Below are 23,440 nucleotides of genomic sequence, written 5' to 3'. Positions count from 1 at the left end.
GATTATGTAATGATGACTAATAAACATTATAAGTATAAGGTGATTACAAAACCAATCTTCTCTATAGTCAAAATACATTTGATTATGGGTATTTATATCTACTTTTTTATAATATGATAACAAAGAAATTTAATTTTATCATACTTATTAAAAATATAATAATTTTATTATGGACAATTAAATTTAAAACAAATTATAAATTAAAAAGATTAAATGATAAAATATATATAAATAAAGTTAGAATCGATAAGAACATGTATAAAAAAAGTTATAAGATGGAATCCTTAAGTATAGAAACATTACTTGCTTTATAGGTCAAACTGCTATAAGTATTTATAACTTTGTTAAGTAATCATTATTTTTATATAATTTTATTTATTATATAACAATAAAATGATTAAATACATTATTTATTATATAATATATTAAAGTTATATTGTAACTAAAAAAATATTATGAAAAATACAATATTTTAAATGTGTACCTTAATTTACTTAAAATATAAATAATTACTTGTTTTTCATCTACATGAAAGTCATTTTCAGTTTTTTTTTCTATTTTTATTTTTATTAAGTCAACTTTTATATATTTTTCATTTTAAAATTTGGTATTTTCATTGTGAATTTATGTTATGAATTAAAAATATTATTAAAAATAAATTAGAAAAAATAATTGTATATATATATATATATGGGATTCCTTCCAAAATTTCAATTAAATAATTGTTTTATCAGTTATATTTCTTGAGTGACTTTTCCTTTACATTTAAACATTTTTTTATTTGAATATTTTATTAAACTTAATTGTTTTTTAATTACCATATTACCTATAAAATAAATAGAAACTATTTATTATAAAATTTTAAAAATTATTTTAATTTTATAATTACAATAATAATAATAATTCTTTTATTTTTTATTAACATAAAAATGTGAACACCACCATGTGTTCTGACTATTATATGAATAGTGGAATTATATTGTATTATTATTATTTTAGATTATAATATATATTGTTATTGATAATTTTGTATTAATAATAGAAGTAATGTTAAAGTTTAATTATTATTATTTTTCATTCAAAGTTAGAATAATTTTGATTATTGTTCCCAAAATTTAAAAGAAAAACCATTTTTTCTCTTCAAATTGAAAAGCAAGAGTATTTTAGTTATTATACATTCGATTTAAAAGACTAAAATGAGTTAGTATCTAGGAATAATTATACAGTTACAGGGATTAAAATCAACTTCATTTAATTTGTGGAACTTAAACATGAATTATTCCAAATTTGAATTAGTGAAGACATAATCAAAATATGTTTTTAACATTTTTTTGTGATGTTTTGAAATTATATACTATGGTATTTGATTCAACCAAATTAACAAAATCATAATGTTGTTAATATATTGTGAGAAAGACAAGTAGTTGAACAAACATAAATTAGTATTGTTGATACCATTTACACAATATTAACAATACATCTGTGTTGATACATTTGTATGATTATAAAAAAACAGTTAATATAATTTGAAATTTTAATTATTACAATATCTACCATACCATAACAAAAAATAGTTATGAAAAGATAAAAAAGAAAAATAAGGAAACAAAATACTTAGCTTATTTTCATTACATATGCACTTTTCACTTCTTTATACTTCTCTATTTACGTCTAAAAACCTATTACAACATTTGTTTCGCAAATATCATATAAAAAGTCATAAATTTAAAATTTGAATCTTATAACACCTTTTCATTAAAGTATACTTAAATAATATAAAGTTATTTTATAAAGTACTGAAATAGTAATTAAAACTATACAAGATAACTCTTCTAAGGGAGACATTATCAAGTTAGTGAATCTCTATGGACAAATGTGACAGGAAGTCTCCATTAGATAAAAACCAACCGTCACAGAAAGATAATATGCAATGCACACAGTTCTCAACCTCGATACGTACAAGTATAACATTTGACAAACTTGGTTCTATGCTAAAATCTGCCGGAATGAATATAGATTTGGAGAAAGAAATATTAATGAAATACAAAAGGCTTATCTTTTATGTCCATTGTGTCCTCGTTTTCATTTCTCTGTCATCGGGATTACTATGCCACAAAAAATAAGAAAACCATAAGAAAAAATATTAATACAAAGAAAATCTTGATCATCAGCCACCTATTAGAAGATATGCTGTTCAGATACTTCAATAAAGCCCCTTGAGCCCCCTCTACGTTTGCCAATGTATCATCCATGTTTTCATCAATCCTGCAAATTAAGTACCTCTATCAACCCCACCAATGTCTCCATATAAAAGCAAAATTCAGTTAACCTTATCAATAACCAAACAACGTGTGCAATTCTTCACATCAAATTACAATAGTTTCAGAGTATTGCAGCAAGGTCGTAAAACAAGAAAAAGCTCACGGAAGGGCACACTCAAGTCCTACACCCCTACTTTAGTTAATGGCTAACCAACACTGACCCGTGACTGCCCCACTTGCCCCACCTGCATGGGGAGGGTTTGGTGAACTTAAAACCCGCTCTGCCATGGGACAGGGCAGGTGTGGACTTAGGGTTCCTACAGCCTGTGTCAACATATTAAGCATCATACTTATCTAAGTTACCAATAAAGTCAAATATATTAACTCACCTTTACTAGTTTAACACTAATGTTTTCTTTGGTTGAGTGGAGGAAGAACCATGGGGTGGGGAGGAATAAAGAAGAAACAATTTTTAACAATAGTGCGACCCACTCTCCTTATTTCCGATCCAATCAATAAAATTACACAACTCATAAAAAACTGCATCTCTATTTCTCATTTATTTATGCTCTACCAAACAACTAAACATTCAATTCCGTTTCTTACCTATTTCTCTTCAAAACCAAACAGCGTAAGAGAACATTTGATACCAGTGAATTTTTTCCATACACCAAAGAATCATGATTCTTGGTAATTTTTTATTGAAATTAAAGAGTAGTGTGTTATTAAAATCTTTAATTTGTTACCACGCCTGATTTAACTCAGGAAAGTTAGAATCTCGCTACCTTCCCTCAGAATGTTTTATGGAAAACTTGACCAAATATCATTCGAAAACTTGACCAAATATCATTCGTTAGGAATGTTACTTTTTAAAAGTCAACCAAACATACGAAACATATTTTTCCCAATTTATATTTTCGGAATACGAGACAAACTTTTCTTCTACAAAATGTTCCTAGTACTAAACACAAATTACTTTATGAGAGTAGATTAATTTTAAGAGTATGACTTCAACCATTTAAGGGGGGCAGGTATGGTATAGTGTGGGTTCTACTAATATTTTTCTAAATTCTAATGGAGCTCAATTTAAAACCCTAGGGGCTAGGGTGCAGTTGGAGTTAGGTTGAGCAATAGCCACTAAGCACCCCGACATGCCCATTGACATGATGAAGTATTAATAATAGACTGATATCTATCACAAAAAATCATTACAAAGATTTAACTGGGAAAAAATTGATATCATAGTCAAAATCAATAAATTAATAAAAGTAGATAGCAATATCTTCGTAATTATAAAGAAGAAAGCAAGTGTTAACTCCGAAAGTGGAAAAGTTAAGTAAGATTTTAAAAATTGAAAATATTCATCATTCCCAACATTTTACAAACTTTACCTTGAGTTTGAACGTGGACTTTTGCGAATAAGTTAGCACGTTTTACAGATATAATCACATGTTAAACCAGTTCTACCAGAACTCCTTCAGAAATTAACCAATTTCTCTCACCGTGACAAGACAAGCATTTCAAAGAAAAAATTGTAGTTGAAATTAATTTGGACACACATACCAACTACATTTACCAATTCAGAATAAATTTTATCAAAATGAATTCTACCCAAATTTAAAGTAATCATCCCCTTAGGTACAACAACATGGATTGCTGGACTTTCCCCATTTCTACTTCTCTGCTCATCCTTTTTCTTTAATAGAAAACACATAAATTAAGAATTTAATACAACAGCAGCATCGAAATCAGGAGAATGAAATCAAAAACAGATCCAAGCATAAGATGGAACAGTCGTAAATAGGAAAGCAAAGCTTTCACTTTCTGTAGCTCTTTCACCAGAACAGATCATCATAACATAACTCGTTAAAGGTTCAATAAGAAAAAACACTAATTAGTTTATAATATCAATTCCTACATATATCTGAAGTCCAAGATACTTTAAAACAAAGTGATGCTTTGCTACAAAGAATATTATAAGTTAAAAGTCAAAAGCCAAATTTATCAGTGTCAATGTAACTGACAGGCTCACTTGATCATAACAAAATGATGAACAAACAAGTAAGCTTGTATCTAATAGCAATATCATCATACATTAATTAAAATAAAGCAACAAAAGACAATAAATACGCATCTATATAATGCATGAGTGAGAAATATAAAAACCTGATGGCAACTTCTCCCTGTTGGGAAACAAGTGTTGCTAGTTGATTAAAGATGTTGCTAAGCTCATGAATAGTGGACTCAACATTCTGAAGAGCTTCAGCTCTGCTTTGCATGTAGCTATCTTGCAATGGGGCTACCTCTTGTTGCTGCTGTTGCAGCAACGGTTGACTCTCCCCATCCACCTGTTTTCTGCAGGTTCAAAAGGCCCACCGGAAAATAGTGAGATCATAGTTTCAGATATGATTCGCCATGACCAAAAACAGTCTTGATATTGGAGAATAACAATAGTAGCCACTGTTCAAACAAGGGTCCAAATCGTGCCTTGTAACCATAGTTCTCACTTCTCGGCTAGAACAAGGCTCAGCATTTTTGTGGGCCATACTTAACATTTCAACTTCCAATTGAAAAGGTTTTATTTCATTCATAGGTGGGGAAAACAACAAAGCCAATTTTGTAAGTGATGCTAAATTTTGAGATTTTAAATCACCCTAACCATAAATGCATTTCATTCACCTTCACTGCTGTTCCATTGTTGTATTCTTCCAAAGTGTCGCATTTTATCTCTTAACACCAACCATTCTTTTGAAACTTCGTTGATACTATAAGTTCCTATCCATTCTCTTCCCTCATACAAGCTACTTCTGGGATAACTTTCGAGAGTTCGAGATGGTACTCTTAAGAGAAAGGGGACACTACCCACTTCTTGCAATTCGCTTATTTAGGCTGAGGTATACTAGGAATTTGAAAAATTCAAGGAAATGAATATTTAGCACCTTTTTTATTTTAGTTTGCAGTGTATATATGTTTGAATATAATTTAGAATTTTTTTAGTTAAATATTATTTTTTAAGATTCGTGAACAAAATATGTAGAATACTATGTTAGGATCCAACTGCAATATATTGAAAGTATGAGATTCTAGCCTGTGGCATGGCCTAGGGCTCTCCAACTACATATGCTAGATTTTTCAGTATGGCTCTCTCAAGGTTCTTGTCATTGGTATGAAAGCTATCCATCATGTTTCTCAGCTCCAAAATAACTGTTGCATGTGGTGATGTCAACAGTGCAATGTTTGCCTCCAAAATAAAATGATTTTACAACTAATACTTTGGGAGATCCATGATAGAATCCAATAGTTGTGAGTGGGGGTAATGGTCTAGATGTACCTAATTATATATTATAGGAGAAGAATGTCAAGTAAATGGTATTGCTCCTAATGAGATGATCCGATCAATGAGATTTGGATCTCGTTGAAGATCTCACATCAACTAAATATTTGACAACATTATAATATATAAGTGGACGTAAACTTTTATTTACCAAGTTGGTTTTGTGAGATTATGTTGGGCTTAAAGTTTATTTTATATGATGCTATCAGAGTTTATCTTAGTGAAATTTGTTGGACCTAATATGTCACTTACTATCAGATCCCCTTTTATTCCCACACTCGAGATGTTCACTCCTTACTTACCAAGCCAATTTTGTAAGGTCAAGTTAGACTTAAAGTTTAATTTCTAATGTTGAAAGAGGAAAAAGTCACTCATTAAATACAAACAGCCTTACGAGATCATACTTACAAGGAGAATGCTATTAGAAAAGTAAACCTGCCGCATTTCAGTTCTCCCACCCCATGTGTCAACCATAGTTTTAAAAGTTTCAATTTTGTATATGCTTTGCATTTTGTTAAATTTGCTTTTATCTTGCATAATTGAAGTAAATATGACTGTTTTCACAATCAAGTACAAATTCCTTGTCTTCCTATCAATGGTGTTAATAGCTAGTGTAGCATCACTATGACATTGCATAAATGCACTGATCCACGATTGGAACTCCACTGCGCAGCATCTGAAAAAACGGCTCTGGCAACCACAACCGGTACCGTGGTTTCAACTGCCACAGCGGTTTAGAGGGCAGGAAGTAGGACTACATGTTACAGCCGCGCCCAGTCCCAGTGCCCCACTCTTTTTAGTGTTTCAATCATGATTTTATCTTTAACAATTGAACATTCTCAGTTAATATTGTACCATTTTTATAAAGCCTGTTGTTATTTGCATACAACTGAATTTTTTATAGATATGATTGATTTTTTTCAACAGTTATGCAAATTCAGCTATTTGTAGAGCGATGCTTTCATGTTATCTGCAATATAATATGGTGCCTTTCCGCCATTTCCCACTATCCGCTCATGCACAATTTTTATCTATTCAATTTAGATCAAACACTTTCTTCGTTCTAGCACGTTTTTATCTTTGTTATGCCCCTTACATACTATTGCACAAGCAACACAAGTAAAAAGGGACAGCTGAAGAAGCATAACTTACTTAGCTAACAACTGAGATGAAGATGACCCACTAGCCCATGGTGGAGCAGGGGCATTAGAACTACTAGCAGCCGATCTGGTAGCCAACGGCCGTTGCCGGACAAAAGGATTTGCAGAATCCTTAGAACCAGAGGCCGAAAACAGCTGTCTTCTATTCTCGTGCACTTTCAAGTTCTTCACAAAAACATCAGCATCGCATCAGTGTCGTGCGCAATTAGAAAACACACACACACATACAGAAAAGCACAGCAACGCAAACACAACGCAGTACCTCAGTTCGCATGGTGAGAACATCTTTAAACTCTTTAGTGGCGCCCATCAGCCGCGTCTTGAGGTCATCAACCACCGTTGTTGAATGGCTAGTGGTGTCGGTGGAAGCGTTCCCACTCTCGTTCCTAGAGTTGCAAAGCAACTGAAGATCCACAACCGCAGAGTTTAACGCGGTGATATCTTGCTTAATTACCCCCGTAAGCTCTTGGATTTCCATGGTAGGGTCATCGAAAACCGAGGTCCTCTTAGCCACTGCAGAGCAATGAAAATCAAAACATAGGGTTCTAAAATCAATTAAAAATAGGATTTTATTTGCTTACACTTGGCAAGCTTGGCAAGCTTCTGAGACGTTTGGTGAATCCCGAAGCCAATCTTGGAAGCTCTTCTGTTGAACTCTGATTGATTTGTAATTGCGGATCGCTGCTCCTCCAATCTGGATAAATTGCTGCTTTGTCCATTCGGCGCTGATCCCGGCTTCTTCAACCTCTCCGCAATGGTATGAAATTCAAGCGTCCGATCCCGAAACGATGACTGCGCTGATTTGGAGTGCATTTTGCCAGCGTATCAGACACCGATGCGAGATCCTTGAAGCCGGCGCCGGAAATTCGGTTATGGTTTCCGGCGAGAGGTGGCGAACAACAGAGAAAGAGAAACCCTAGATCTAATTGGAATCGGATCGTATTAGCAATTGGAAGTGTTATGCAGTAGAGATTTTAGAAATGAAAATGTTGCGTTACAGCAAAACCTGTAGCTCTGTTTGGACATTTCACCCTCACCTCGCGGGATAGGATCTGTGTTATTGTTAACTGCTTCGTCTTTTCGTTATTTTAACACGTGAAGTAGACTGCAAAATGCACTTTATGTTGAGATTTAGTAGAATAAATTATTTTTATTCATGGGAAATATAAAAAAATATATATATAAAAAAATAGAGAAGACACTTGCAATTTAGATATAATAAATAAGTTTGTTAACTCTTTTTTCAATAATTATGCTAGAAGTCATGTTAACCACAAAGTTTTATTGGTAGATAGTGTAAAATTACTTTTTACTAACTTTGTATTTATATTTATACATATATATATATATATATATATATATGATATTTATTATTTTACTTTTAACTATAATGTCATTAAAGATTTTATGACTATAAAAACTCTTACCAGATCACTTATCAAATTAACTAACAAGTTAATGTGTCTCTGTAAAAAAGAAAATGAAGTCTCATAATTTATCAACACTCTCTCCTAATGTATAATGTAGTTTTTTTTTTTATCATTTCTTATCACCATCTAAGGATTTAAAGGAAAACATAAACAATTTCGTATTATCAGAGGGAAATCTTCGATGTGACCAATACAAAAAAAATCATATTTATCCTTCACAAAAAACTCCTCTTTCATTTATTAAAATATTTGCCTTTTGACCTTCAACCTTTCTAAAATCAATTGAAATATGTGGATCTCTCTATTTTTTTTTTGTTTTATATATATATATATATATATATATATATATATATATATATATATATGTGTGTGTGTGACATGTTTTCCTTAATTATTTCTAGTATATATGTATTTGAATTAAAAAAACTGCAAATAATTGTTGACTTTAAATCATTCCTTTGACATTCGATTTGAATGAAATGTAAAGTTTTAATAATAAATCAAGCATACACTGCATTCATTCTAAATGAATGCATACACAATTACTTGGATCACTAACTTATACTAAGCATTTTAACATTATATGACGACAATTTCTTTAAATACCACTATACTTTCTTTTTCATAAGTGTAGATAAAATTATAACTTTTACATACTCAACTCTGCAAGAATGAATATATATTAGCAGAAATAAATAATTAAATAAATACAGAAGGCCGCCACTGGTGTGTTTGTTTTCATTTCTGTGTCATCCCAATGGCTATGCCACAAAAAATAAGAAAACCATAAGGAAAAATATCAATACAAAGAAAATTTTGATCATCAACCACCGATTAGAAGATATGCTGTTCAGATATTTCAACAAAGCCCCTTGTGCTCCCTCTACGTTTGACAATGTATCATCCATGTTTTCATCGATCCTGCATATTAGTGACGTCTATTAACCCCACTACTATGTCATAAACAACTAAATAAGAAACCAAAAACAATTCTTAAAAAAAGTCATAAACAAGGACGGACAAAGAAAGAAACTACAAATAGTTTGCTACAGACATTATACAGGCTCATTGAATTCAGGGCAAGAAGTCATTTCAGTTTCAATGAAGTTGGCACAGATATACTTGATAATAGAATTACTAGCAAAACAAATAGGATTTGATCTAACAGTAACATTCATTGAATATCATATTGTAATACAGAAATAATGAACAATAAGGATGTATGTGTGAAATAATGAAATAAGGATGTATGTGTGAAATAATGAACAATAAGGATGTATGTGTGAAATAATGAACAATAAGGATGTGTGTGTGTGTGTATATAAATATGTATAATATAGCGCACAATTGAGACATATGAAATACCTGATGGCAATCTCTCCTTGTTGGGAAACAAGCGTCGCTAGCTGATTAAAAATGCTGCTAAGCTCATGAATAGTGGACTCAACATTCTGAAGAGCTTCAGTTCGGCTTTGCATGTAACTGTCTTGTAATGGAACTACACCCTCCTGCTGCTGCTGCTGCAACAATGGTTGACTCTCCATGTCCATTCGCTTCCTATAGATTTGAAAGCTATGAGAAAAGTATAAAAGTTTTGGGAAGAAGCCAGAATTCCTGGCAGAATTTGACCCGATTTGAAACAGCCTTAAAACATTAGAGCATAGCAAAAGCTTTTATTGTTAAATGTAAAGAATCCACAAATCATGCCTAGTAACTGTGCTCTTAATTCGGACCGAGATCCCACTGCTTTTAGTGTATACGTGTCACTTCAACTCCCATCTCTTGAATTGAGCCAAGCCGACGGAAAATGGTTAAAATGGTAATCTTGTTTTCCTACTTATATTTTGGCCTGGCTTATTTGACCCACAAAATTCTCTTGCCCAGGCCAAATATCATAAGTACATGATTTTCTTGGGTCAGTTTATGCCAACATATGAGATCTGAAAGGGCCAAACTGTTTAACCAGTATAATTGTAACCAAACAATCAATTGAAGTCCATAGGGCTGTAACTTATGCTTGTTTGATGCAATTGCATCAAAGGGATGGCCAAAGTTCACAGGTTGGAAGTTAAAATTGGTAAAGTGGTAGCAAAAAAAAAAAAAACTGCAAAATTCAGTTGGACTTCAATAACATCTCAAAGAAAACAAATAAATAAAATCCATGTAAGTTTGTAACCACACTTACACTATATATTAATTAATAAACCAACTAGTCTTACTTAGATTCACCAATTCCTTTCTTCCAACAAAATTCATACACTCAACAATCTATCCAGACATAATAACACACATTCATGTGATAAGAAAACATCAATTAAATATACCAATACAAACACTTTACTTACTTGGGAAACACCTGAGATGAAGATGGCGAATCATTAGCCCATGGAGGAGCAGGGGCATTAGAACTACTAGCTGCCGCCTTAGCAGCCAAGGGCCGTTGCCGGATGAAAGGATTAGCTGAATCCTTAGAACCAGAAGAAGAAAACAACTGTCTTCTATTCTCGTGCACTTTCATGTTCTTCACAAAACACACACACACACAATACGGTCTTAGTAGCTAGACATTAAGCCACAAAAACAAACACAACAAACCACCAACACAACAAAGTACCTCAGTTCTCATGGTGAGAACATCCTTAAACTCTTTGGTAGCGCTCATCAACCGCGTCTTCAAGTCATCCACCACGGTGCTCGAATGGCTCGTTGTGTCCACAGAAACATTTCCACTCTCATTCCTCGAGTTGCACAGCAACTGAAGATCCACCACCGCAGAGTTTAAAGCAGTGATATCCTGCTTAATAACACCAGTAAGCTCTTGGATTTCCATGGTAGGATCATCAAAAACAGAAGTCCTTTTCGCCACTACGAATCAAAACAAATACACACGTTCATAATAACTTCATATCATACTATCCTATATTAAAATCAATTAAAATAGGTATATAACTTCACAACATCACAATCTAAAATCAATGAATAGGCTTATAACTTTATAACTTCATAACTTCCTACCTTCACATTCTATGACTTCGTTCTAAAATCAATGAAAACAGGATTATAACTTCGTATCATAAGATTATAACCTAAATTCAATTAAATTAAACGTATAGTCATTTGCTTACATCTGGCGAGCTTGGCGAGCTTCTGAGACGTTTGGTGAATTCCGAAGCCAATTTTGGAGGCCCTTCTATTGAAATCCGATTGATTTGCGATCGCCGATAGCTGTTCCTCCGATCTGGAAGGACTGCTACTGCTGGGCCCAGGGGGCCCTGATCCGGATTTCTTCAACCTCTCGGTGATATTGTGGAATTCATGCGTCCGATCCCGGAACGATGACTGTGCCGCTTTCACGTGCATTTTCTTTTCCGGTCTCAGAAATTCAATGGGATCGTTGGCTCCGAGAATCTGAGATCCGTGAAATTAATCAGGTACACGTGAACAACACCGGTAAAACTCAAATTGAATTTGGATTTGGATTTGGATTTTTTTTTTTCGGTGATTGTGTTGTTAATCAATCATGTATTGCAATTCGTCGTGGACACGGATCTGGAAAATTGGTGTAGTGGGTAGGGGTTTGTTTACATTGAATGAATTTGATAGTTTCATTTTGTTCCTTTTCGACCTTCTAACATCTAACATGGCTAATTTGGCATTTGAATATCCCATAGTTATAACTTATAACTGTTATTTTGTTAAAAAAATGAATAAATAGTGGTTTTATTAGCAGATAATCCTATAGTAGATTGGTTATTTAGCTTTTTATTTAAAATCAAAAATATAAATGTTACTTTTTTTCATATAATTATTATAAACAATAAAACTCCATTTTTAACTGAGCTTCAAATTAGAGATGATAACAGATCGGGTATAGATAGTGCCTATCCGCAATCCGACCCGCAAAAAAATGTGGTTGTTTATCTGTTGGATACCCATTTAAAAAATATCTGCAAATTTTTTTTAAAATTCACGGGTAGGTATCCGCATATCCGCAAATATTTAAAAAAAAAAAATATATATATATATATATATTTTATAATTTTTTTAATATAAATTATAAGAATAAAATAAAGTATAATTAAATTAAGTTAAATTTTAATTTTAATTAAATTTAACCTAATAAAATATAATTTTAATTAAATTTAACTTAATAAAATATAAATTAAATTTTAATTTTAATATTACCCGCAAGTACGAATAATATAATACTCATACATGTCCCGTTTATAAGTAGATATTAAAATGCCCGCTACCCGCGGATAATAAATATTTGCGGCTACTAACTATCTATCACATATTTCATCCACAGATATTTGTAGGCATAAGTATTTTTGTCATTCCCACTTCAAACTCAATCTTAACACACCTAATAAATGTTTTGCTACGTGTTAGAATCATGGAAGGTGATTATAAACATGATTTTGAAATGTTTTACTTCTAAAATAAATAAATAAAAAATGAGTCAAAATATTTTCGTTAGATTCAATAAGATTAAAACATGGGTCAAGGATGTTTACCTTACCCCATAAGTTAGTGAATGGTTCACAAATTACTTTGTAATAAAATTATTTTTCAGTAAGAGAGATAAATAATATTTTGAGTTTAATCTATTCAAATTGAGTCGAAATGTTTTTCTTTTTTCTTTTTGTAGGTTTTAACTATGACATGGCTTTTTGTGTCGGAAATTTGTCTTAAAATATAAAATTCATACTTGTTTTCAAAATATAAAATTTAATATTTTATATTTATTGAATGAGATTGAAAAAAATTAATGGTGAAATTGATATGCCTATTACATTAAACTTATTAACCCGGTGATAAATTATAATTTTAAATTAAATTAAAATGATATTTAAATTTTGATTATATTTGTCTGGATCTATATCGGAATAAGAATAAATATTCCTCGAATATTTAGTTATCAATGTAATTTGGTTACAAAAATTGTTGATATTATTACGAAGAAGTTGATGTAATTTTTTATTTTTTTTGTAATTTTTATTTTTCTAATTATATGTGAGAAATAATTAATTGTATAATGTGATAAGTGTATTGCTAGTAAGAAAGTTAAATCTAAAGTTATGCTATATGGTCACTATATTTTGTTACCTATTTCAAGATGTGATATTTTTATAAATCTTGTTTTAGGTTTGTATTGGTCTAAAGGGAGAAACAATTTTAAATTTTGTAGTTGTTGACACGTTTTCTAAAATTACTCGTTTTATATATATATTGTGGATAAAAAGTAATTATTTTTTCAAAGAAAGTATAAGATTTCATAGGTTGCCTGAAAGTGTTGTGAGTGATTGAGATTCAAATTTCTTAGTAATTTTATGCAGATTTTGTGGAGATAAAATTAGAGTTAAATTGTTATTTTCAAAAGATTTTCACTCCTCAAACAAATTGATAAAATAAGATGGTTAATAAAGTTCTTTTACTTTTCTTAAAACTACTTAAGAATAACGTATGATTGATGGTTACATTTTCGAGAATAATGGATGCCTTCGTAAAGAAGTCAAAGTTTATATTATGAGGGGATAATTATTTGTAAGTATTGGCCAAAATAATTATAATGCCTACAAATCAAAATGTATAAGTGAGATTAATGTAGTTCATCTTTGTTTTTTTTTTTTATATGTGTAGGAAATTATTAGATTTGAGAACAAATCCACTTGAATGAATAGGGAATGATATGGACGTAATTGACCATACTAAATCTTATAAAAACCAAGAAATTCAAGTTTGTAATTTGTTGGAGGTCTAATAATCAACAAAGACTTTGGAGGGTTCGTGATAAAAATAAAAGTTAAATTGGTTAAATTTTTTTTCAAAAGATGATGATGAGATCTCACATGTAGAGATCCATATGAATAAAGTGTTACTTAAGTGTGTTGTTGATTAGAAATATCATTGAACATCCAATTGTTAAAATAAAATATCTATAAACTTAATTGTTTTTTTTTTCATTGCAAAATAATTTGGAAATGAATGAAATCGACAAAATGTTTTGAATTATCATTTGAGGTGAGAAAACTCCTATATTGGGGTTTTTACTTTGACTATTACATCTTATAAAAAATTTCATAATTTATGTGTTGATTCTAAAACTTATAAAGCTTCATTGTTTGTTGCACCGACCTTTATGTGTTTTTTTTTTCTCTAATCGTGATCATGCATGTCAAAATTTGTATTCATAATTTTGTAAATCACAATGTTCATTATTGATAAAATAATTCTTTAAATCTCATACTTGTTCATACAATTTTGTTGTAACATGAATTACGTTCACACCCTAGTTATGTCCGAAATTCATTGAGACCAATAATATTACTCATAAATGCTTGATTCTCAAATTTAGTTGGTTTATGATCTTCCTCTTTAAAATGGGTTAAAGGAAAACAACCCGAAGTATCATCAACACTAAAAAAAACTTTCAAAATTATAAGCTCATTAAACAAAAGTACCATATATTCATGTTTACTCTTATCGAGCGCTTTATTTTATAGAAATCAAAAATTTTATTCTTAGTTAATGTATAAACTAAAAAAATATTTTAACACGTATTTACGAATTATAATTAAATTTTATTACTAATTTAATTTTACTTTAAAAATACAGATTTACTTTATTATAAAAAATTGAGACTTAACTAAATCAAAATTTTAAATATAAAAATTAATTAAATTTTATAAACTTTCATGAAGAAATCACATTTGATATGTTGGGTTAGTCCGGTACATGTCATTAATTTGTCATGTGACAATAAAAACTTGATGGGTGAAAAAAATTAAATAAATAAAAAATTTAAAACATCATAAATGACATGAATGAATACAACTTAACGCAAATTTGAAATAATTTAATTAAATCAAGTAAAAAAATAAAGATTTAATTGATCCAAATTAAATAACTCAAAGTAATACGAGAAGAAAAATATTTTAGCTAATAATACAATAACATCCTAGTTTTCGATATAGTCAGAAGATACATATTTTAATTAATCATTTTCTAGCAAATTTCAGAAGATAAAACTATTTTTAGAATCGATTTATCTTTCGGAATAAATATTTTTGTGACTATATTAGTCAACAAATCATTATCTGCTATAAACAATATTTGAGATACGATATAAACATATGATAAAATAATTAATTTTGAAATGTGTTTTAGTTCACGAATACCATATAAAAGTTTTATATAATGTAATGACAACACGATTATCCTACTATTTTGAAATTTGTTAGTATTTGTATTTTTTTTAGTTAAGCATAATTTTGATTCTATAAAATTGTACACATCAGTTATACTTATTTTCCGAGTTTTTTTTGGTCATCAATAATTTATAATAGTCCCGAAGATGTTAAAAATGGGCTAAAAGGACACACAAATTTTAAACCAAAGGATTGTAAAAGTATTAGTAAAAATAAATAAATAAATAAAGAAATAAAGAAATAAAGTGAACATTTATGTATTCTTTATTTTCAAAAACATATTTATTTATTTCATCTTTGAGCGGTCGTCGTGGAGTGGAACTGAAAAACCTCGATGGCATTTCCGATATTTCACCCAAATTTATTTTACTTTCTATTTTCTCGTGAATAGGCGGTGTGCATAAATCCTATCGCCCATGCCTCGTGCAACCTCTGGAACCTTATGGAATCTTCGTTCCCTTTGGGTCAACAAGTTCAATCCTAGCCGTTCCTATCACCATCGCACGTTTTCAAAAAGGTCACTCCCATTTTCTAATGGTACGCCTCGAGCAGGTAATCGTAGCCCCATGCAAAAGATTTTCCATCAAGTGGACTTTAGTGAGCCACGTGTCGAGCCAAATCATTGTTGGAGTGTTTTCATGCTATTTACCATTTCCATTAGTTATTATTTTCAGTATTTTTTCAATCTAAAAACCCTTACTTGCCTAACCAAAAGAAACCCTACTTCTCGTGCGTCTCTCGCGGGTTTTGAAACAAAATATAAACACGTAGAAATCGAATTTGTCGGTGAATTTAATTTCAAAATTGGGGATTCCATTGGGGGTTTTAAATCGTCTGGGTCGGATTCAAACCCTAATTCATGTTTCGTGATCGTGATCGCCGAGTTTTGGGGAGGAATCGACTGTGTCGTGGTGTGTTGTTGGTTTAGGTATGTGTGTGATTTGGTTATGATTTTATAGCTAATATGTTTCGTATGTTTTTTTTTTTTTTTTTTTTTTTATAATGCAATTAGTCCAGTGCGTGGTGGAAATGGTTATTGTGATATTAGTTTTTTCGTTGGTTGAAGGATTTTTTTTGTGATTTTTCATGTGGTTGTAGTCACAGATCTGAAAAAGCGCACAGTCATGTATGATGGAATGTGAACATTGTAGAGTCTCGGTCTGTTCTGCTTATTGTACATGGAAGATAGAGAGGAGACCACCCATGGTACTGCAATTCCCAAAAAATCGAGATCTTTGGATCTGAAGAGTTTGTATAAACCAAAACTGAAAAAAGAGAGTCCAGAGAAGGGCTTAAAGAGGAAAGGGAGTCATCCTGGGGGTGTTTATGAAAATACGAACAAGAAAAAGAAGACCAGAAAGGAAGTGTCTCTAAGTAGCTTAGAGAATGCTGATACTCTCAACAAGAAGGTTGTCGATGAAGAATTTCAGAAAGGGTTTGGTTCTGGCAGGCAGGAATTGTGCGAACAAAAGTTGGAGCCAAAGCAGGGATCAGGTAGCAATACTGTGCTGAATAAAGGCTCGCTATGTTTTGATGAAAATGTTTACATTCCAAAGCGAAGGAGGGATTTTGTGGGGAGAAGGAAAATTGAAGTTGGTTTGTCTCCGAAGTTGGCTAGAGAGTCTAGTAATACAGGTGGCCATGGTGATCAGATACATAAGTTAAGTAGTGATGATTTGGACAGGGGGATTGAATCGTCAAAGATCAAACACAAACGAGATTTTGATGAGTTTAAGGGAACTAAAAGTAAATCTGCTGTAAAGAGTGGTGATTCCTCCTCAAAGAAGTCACTGAAGAAGGACAGAAAGCTAAAGGCATTTGCTCCAGATAGAAATAGGGTCGCCACGGAGGTTAAGCCTCGTATTGATAGTAGTAAAACATCTGATTACAAACAAAAGGCTGTGGCTCCGGATAGGGGCAGGGTTGCCAAGGAGGTTCGACCTCTGATTGATGATAGTAAAACATCTGACTACAAGCAAAAGTCTTTGGCTCCTGATAGAAATAAAGTTGCCAAAGAGGTTAAGCCTCTGATTGATGCTAATAAAATATCTGATTATTTGCGGGAAGATGAAGAGGAGAATCTTGAAGAGAATGCAGCAAGGATGCTGTCTTCACGATTTGATCCAAATTATGCCGGCTTTTGTTCAAGTAGTAAGCCCTCTACATTGCCATCATCAAATGGGTTGTCCTTTTTGATCTCTTCTAGTCGGAATATTGATAGTTGTGCGTCTAAGTCTCATTCAGGTTCAGAATCAGCATCAGTTGATACTGCTGGCAGAGTCTTGAGACCGAGGAAACAATACAATGAAAAAGGTCGTTCCCGCAAGAGGCGGCACTTTTATGAAATTTCATTAGGTGACTTAGATAAACATTGGATACTGAACCAGAGAATTAAGGTGTTTTGGCCTTTGGACCAAATTTGGTATCATGGTCTTGTTGATGACTATAACAAAGAAACAAAGTGTCATCATATCAAATATGATGATCGGGAAGAAGAGTGGATTAATCTCGAAACAGAGAGGTTCAAACTCCTGCTACTTCCAAGTGAAGTTCCTGGAAAAGCAGGGAAAAAAAGAGCAGTAAGGAAAACTAAAAGCCCTAGCCAGCAAAAGGGAAGCCTGTCCAGCAAAGAAAGGCAAATAAGAGATGTGATTACTGAGAATAACAGTTGTGGTGAAAGCTGTATGGACACAGAGCCTATAATCTCTTGGTTGGCTCGATCTTCCCATCGGTTTAAATCTTCTGCCTTTAATGGGGTTAAGAGAAAGAAAAATCCTATTACACTTCCAAGTACAGCCTCATCATTAAGCAATGAAGCTGTGAAAACAGGGAGGCCCTTAGTTGAGAGTTCCCCGAGGGATGGGAAAAGCAGCTTTTCCAGAGATTCTGTATCAGAAGATAAATTAGGTGATAACTTTGGGAGTAAGTCTCCATTGCAAAGCTTCAATTGCCCTAAAGATGACAAACGACCTATTGTTTATTTTAGAAGGCGGTTTCGTAAGCCAACCCCAATGTCACCACATATTTCTGAAGATAAACATGTTAACACAACTGCATCTTGTTCCATTTCTTTGGATCCTGTGGCTGGTGGGCCTATGGATGTAAAAGAATCCAATGATGGGAGGGGTGAGATGGAGGGACCATTGTGTTACACACATAATGGGGGGGTTTTTAAAATTTTTTTGGAAACTGGTTCAGCAACATTCAAGTTTGGCTTAAAGTATCCAATACAATCTGTGTTGAATGGCTCGTTCAAATTAGAGAATTTGTGGCTGTTCCGTGCTATTCTGCTACTTCAGTATGGTACAGTTATGAGCCTGTGGCCAAGAGTTCATTTGGAGATGCTTTTTGTTGACAATGTGGCTGGATTGAGGTTTCTCTTATTTGAAGGCTGCTTGATGATGGCTGCAGCCTTTGTCTTTTGTGTCCTTCGGTTATTTCATCAACCTGCTGAACAGGGGAAGTATATTGACGTGCAGTTGCCTGCTACATCGATCCGATTCAGGTTTTCTAGTGTTTATGGTATAAGGAAGCCTCTTGTGTTCACATTTTACAATTTCTCGAGAGTGAAAAATACAAAATGGATGTATTTAGATTCAAAACTTCAGAGACATTGCTTACTCGGTAAGCAGCTCCATCTCTCCGAATGCACATATGACAACATCCAGGCGCTTCAAAACCAATCTAGTGAGTATCCAATTACGTCCATCAGAGGGAACCCCTTAGTCAAGGTACTTTCTCCAATTTTGTTATTATGTTTTCTGATTGGTAACTCCGTGTCTTTCACCTCATTTCAAGATTATCTGTGCTATATTTAATAATGTATACTGCCAAAACCCCCAGTCACTGCTATTTGAGTTGTGTTGGATTTTTTGCATGAACAGGTCATGCAGAAGAGGATTAGGCCAGGGATTAACGTTATGGGTGTTTCCAGAGAGTTATCTCAGGCTGATACCAGTGAATATTCTGACTCTGGCAAGAGAAAGATTCCTCCATTTTCACTTTCTTTTGCTGCTGCACCTACATTTTTTATTAGTTTACATTTGAAGTTGCTGATGGAAAAGTCAGTAGCTCATATTAGCTTTTGTGATCATGCACTGGTAGATGATGAGGAAGACTGTGGTCCGATGACAGATGACTGCTCTAGCATCGATGATTGCTCTAACAGAAATGCAGAATTTAATGTGAAGAAAGATATGATTACTTTGTCAAAGGATGCTGTGCGTGATGGATTGACTTGTGCCAAGCCTGATTTATTAATTAGTCCATCTAATGGCAGTGGTCAAGTTCTCTCCCAAAATTACCAGAATATTGATCGTAGTGCTGATAGAACTTCCATATTGGATTGTTCTGAGAAGCATCGGAATGTTCAGTTACCAGACTGGCAAACATGTCACTTTGACCATTCTTTTCCTTCAAATTCTTTATCTGATAAGATTAAAGTGAATGATGATTCTCATTCTTTCCTGTGCGATTTGAGTGTTCAAATACCTTCTGTCAATCAATTTGAGAAATCTTGTGATGGTGATTTGCGTGATGCTCAACACTCTTCTGATTTTTCCTGGAATGCAAATGGAGGTGTCAGTCTCAGCCCCAACCCAACAGCTCCCAGAAGTTCTTGGCACCGGAACAGAAATAATTCCTCATCTTTTGGATTCCAGTCTCATGGGTGGTCTGATGTGAAGGGTGATTCTCTTCACAATGGTTTAAGCAGTGGACCTAAGAAACCAAGGACACAAGTATCTTATTCAGTGCCTATTTCTGGGTATGATTACAATTCGAGGCACAGAAGCCATTATCAGAGACAGAGAGGGTTGCCTCACAAGCGAATTAGAAAGGCTAATGACAAGAAATCATTGGATGTTGCTAGGAGTCCTGAAAAGAATCTGGAGTCATTATCGTGTGGTGCTAATGTGTTGATTACCCTTGGTGATAAGGGGTGGAGAGAATCCGGTGCTCGAGTTGTACTAGAATTGTTTGATCATAACGAGTGGAAACTTTCTGTAAAAGTTGCAGGTATTACAAGGTATTCATACAAAGCACATCAGTTTCTGCAGACTGGATCAACAAATCGTTACACTCATGCTATGATGTGGAAAGGAGGGAAGGATTGGATCTTAGAATTTCCTGATCGGAGTCAGTGGGCTGTTTTCAAGGAGATGCATGAGGAATGCTACAACCAGAACATCCGTGCTGCTTCAGTTAAAAATATACCTATTCCTGGTGTTGTCTTGATAGAAGAAAGTTATGATAATGAAGCAGAAGCTACTTTTGTTCGTGGCTCTAAATATTTTCGACAAGTTGAAACAGATGTAGAGATGGCTCTGAATCCATTGCATGTATTATATGATTTGGATAGTGAAGATGAGCAGTGGATTTTGACTATTCAAAATTCTGAGAAAGATAATGGTTTCTTGGATGGGATCTCCGATGAGATGTTTGAGAAAACAATGGACATGTTTGAGAAGGCTGCATATGCTCAGCAGCGTGATCATTTTACTCCAACTGAAATAGAGGAACTGACTGTTGATGTTGGGCCCTTCTGTGTAACCAAAATCATTTATGAATACTGGCAGCAGAAAAGGCAGAAGAAGGGAATGCCGCTAATACGACATTTTCAGGTACATTCTAAAAGATAACCAATGTAATTTATGATATTATCATTCTGCTTTAGGAATGTTACACTGGTACTGATTAATGACATTTTGAATGATACACTAGCTTTACACGTGAATAGGAAGGGGGATAGAGAAGTAAAGGGGAAGGGATTTTAATGTGCGTGGCAGTGGATTATTTTTTACTTATTTGCCCTAGTTGTACCTATCAGCAAGCTGAAGGCCAGCCGAACGTAATGCTAGGTGTTTTTAGTTGTTACCTATTGATTGAGATGTATTTTAACGTTGTGATTTTGCAATTGATTATCTTAAGTATGGTGGTATTACGCAATTTACCTTTTGTTTCGTTTCAACATTGTCTGTTTCTTTCGAACACCGATATTTAGGCACGTTATCAAGGTTGAAAATTTACCTCTACTTGTTTATGCTCTATTCAGCCACCTCTATGGGAAAGATATCAACATGAATTGAGGGAGTGGGAAGTTTCCGTGACGAAGAATAATATTCCCATTTCTAATGGGTGCTTGGACAAGGGTGTGGCTGTGGAGAAGCCAGCTATGTTTGCTTTCTGTTTGAAACCAAGAGGTTTGGAAGTACCAAACAAAGGGTCAAAACATCGATCACAAAAGAAAATATCGGTCTCAGGCCATTCAAACAATATTCTGTATGAACAGGATGGATTCCATCCTTACGGTGAGTATTTCATTCATGACATGATTAACATTTTGAACAACTTATGCACTTCTCCTTACATCTGTTTGGTGTGTCCTCAGGACGAAGATTCAATGGGTTGGTATATGGTGATGAAAAGTTTGCATTCCCAGGTCATAGTTATGATTCGGTGGATGATTCCCCATTGCCCCAAATCTCTCCGATATTCTCACCCCGAGACGTTGGCAGCATGGGATATTATTCTATAAACAACCGTTATGACAGGAATCATATACCCAAATATAACAGACACAAGTCAAGGAAATTTGGATCATTTGGGTTTCACAATGATTCCTATAGTCAGAGAATTTCATCTTCAGGGAAGAGAAATGGGGATGGTAGGTGGAATGTGGGGTATTATGACTTGGCAGGAGGCCACAGGCAATACCTCTTGGATGGTCCTCAGAGACATGGGATTGATCAAAGTGATGGTACAGATCTGTATGAACTTAGAATGCGTGATGCCTCGGGAGCTGCTCAGCATGCAGTTAACGTAGCCAGAATGAAGAGAGAGAGAGCTCAGAGATTGCTCTACAGAGCGGATCTAGCAATTCACAAGGCTGTGGTTGCTCTTGTGACCGCTGAAGCAATGAAAGCTTCTGAAGATTCCAATGGTGATGGGTAGATAAAACATGAATGTCTGACTCTGATAACTTCATGGATCCCTCCAGTTTGCAATTGAGCTGCATGGAGGCCGGCAGCAAGTAGACTCAGCAGTGAGTTTACCAGACAAAGCAACTCCTTCGACTTTGTTAATGGCGCTGAACTTGAAGCCGTGAGAGCTGATATCAATGGGATGGAGTAGATTTTGTTGCTTCAAAGTGCAACTCTTTTGCACGGTTTTCCGGCACCTTCCCCAGCTATGCCTAGTTCAGTGCGTGGTATGGATCTATGGAATTTTGGCTGCCTATATTTTGTACAGAATTTTTTCCCCTTGACCTCAGTTTCAAATGTTAAATATGAAAATAGAAATCGGCCAAATAATACGACACCACCTTCCATGGAATTGCAGTTCTATTTATGTCATAACTGGACACATAATTCGCCAGATAGTAACGCAATTTCCCTTTTTTCTCACCACAAGGATCATCGAAAGAAATTTGTCTTGCAGGCAAACCAGTTTATATTTTTCGTATATGGCTAGTCTTTTATCTTGGTTGGGTTTTTTATCAAATGTGTCTACTGCAAGAACTTTTATTTCAAGATTAGGGATCCTGTTGGAAAGTTTAACCATAAAATATCTGAATCATAGAAATTGATCTGGTTTATAAATACAAAATTTTAGGAGTATCAACAACTGGATGCTAGTTGAAACAGCACCCAATGCAGAAGATCCGATTCCGAAGGTACTGATTTAATGTCTGGCTTTCAGTGATAGTTACAATCTTTGGTTTGAAATGTGACCATTGTTTTTGGGTCAGAAGCAACCATTTGGTCCAAAGCTTCGCGTAATCTGAGTTAGCTAAGTGCATATAATTACTTTCTGCACCATTATACTCTTGCACCTCTACTTTCTTTTTGGGATTGACGTATAAGAAACTAAAAAAATAGTCCAAAAATTTTAATTTTATTAGTTTTTTTAATATATAATTAAGTGTAAATTTAACTTTAACAATGGTTTTAAACGCATAAAATACGTGTTTAATTCTCTAAACGACTTCAAATAAAAGTAAGAAAAAAAATTCTATTGATAATTTTTTCTTATATGAAAATAATAT

The 23,440-nt window shown here is 33.4% G+C and overlaps 3 protein-coding genes across 3 annotated transcripts; 1 reads left to right on the top strand and 2 right to left on the bottom strand.

Annotated features, from left to right (window-relative positions):
* Nucleotides 1-1,915: 1,915 nt before the first annotated feature.
* Nucleotides 1,916-7,833, bottom strand: LOC114163929 (syntaxin-32-like). Its single transcript, XM_028048323.1, has 5 exons — nt 7,337-7,833; nt 7,018-7,268; nt 6,748-6,920; nt 4,428-4,616; nt 1,916-2,265 (listed from the first exon to the last, which is right to left on the bottom strand). Exons 1-5 carry the CDS (start codon nt 7,566-7,568, stop codon nt 2,106-2,108), a joined length of 1,005 nt encoding a protein of 334 aa, XP_027904124.1. The 5' UTR covers nt 7,569-7,833; the 3' UTR covers nt 1,916-2,105.
* Nucleotides 7,834-8,778: 945 nt separating this feature from the next.
* On the bottom strand, nt 8,779-11,834 carry LOC114162218 (syntaxin-32-like). Its single transcript, XM_028046033.1, has 5 exons — nt 11,311-11,834; nt 10,800-11,050; nt 10,531-10,706; nt 9,551-9,742; nt 8,779-9,106 (listed from the first exon to the last, which is right to left on the bottom strand). Exons 1-5 carry the CDS (start codon nt 11,543-11,545, stop codon nt 8,947-8,949), a joined length of 1,014 nt encoding a protein of 337 aa, XP_027901834.1. The 5' UTR covers nt 11,546-11,834; the 3' UTR covers nt 8,779-8,946.
* Nucleotides 11,835-16,087: 4,253 nt separating this feature from the next.
* Nucleotides 16,088-22,925, top strand: LOC114163981. Its single transcript, XM_028048405.1, has 5 exons — nt 16,088-16,324; nt 16,495-19,127; nt 19,281-21,017; nt 21,449-21,704; nt 21,785-22,925. Exons 2-5 carry the CDS (start codon nt 16,575-16,577, stop codon nt 22,345-22,347), a joined length of 5,109 nt encoding a protein of 1,702 aa, XP_027904206.1. The 5' UTR covers nt 16,088-16,324; nt 16,495-16,574; the 3' UTR covers nt 22,348-22,925.
* Nucleotides 22,926-23,440: the final 515 nt, after the last annotated feature.

This window comes from Vigna unguiculata, chromosome 9, assembly GCF_004118075.2.
Source record: "Vigna unguiculata cultivar IT97K-499-35 chromosome 9, ASM411807v1, whole genome shotgun sequence".
In the NCBI taxonomy this organism is placed as follows: Eukaryota; Viridiplantae; Streptophyta; class Magnoliopsida; order Fabales; family Fabaceae; genus Vigna; species Vigna unguiculata.
Note: the sequence above shows the minus strand (reverse complement) of the source record. Positions and strands in the feature narration are given on the sequence as shown.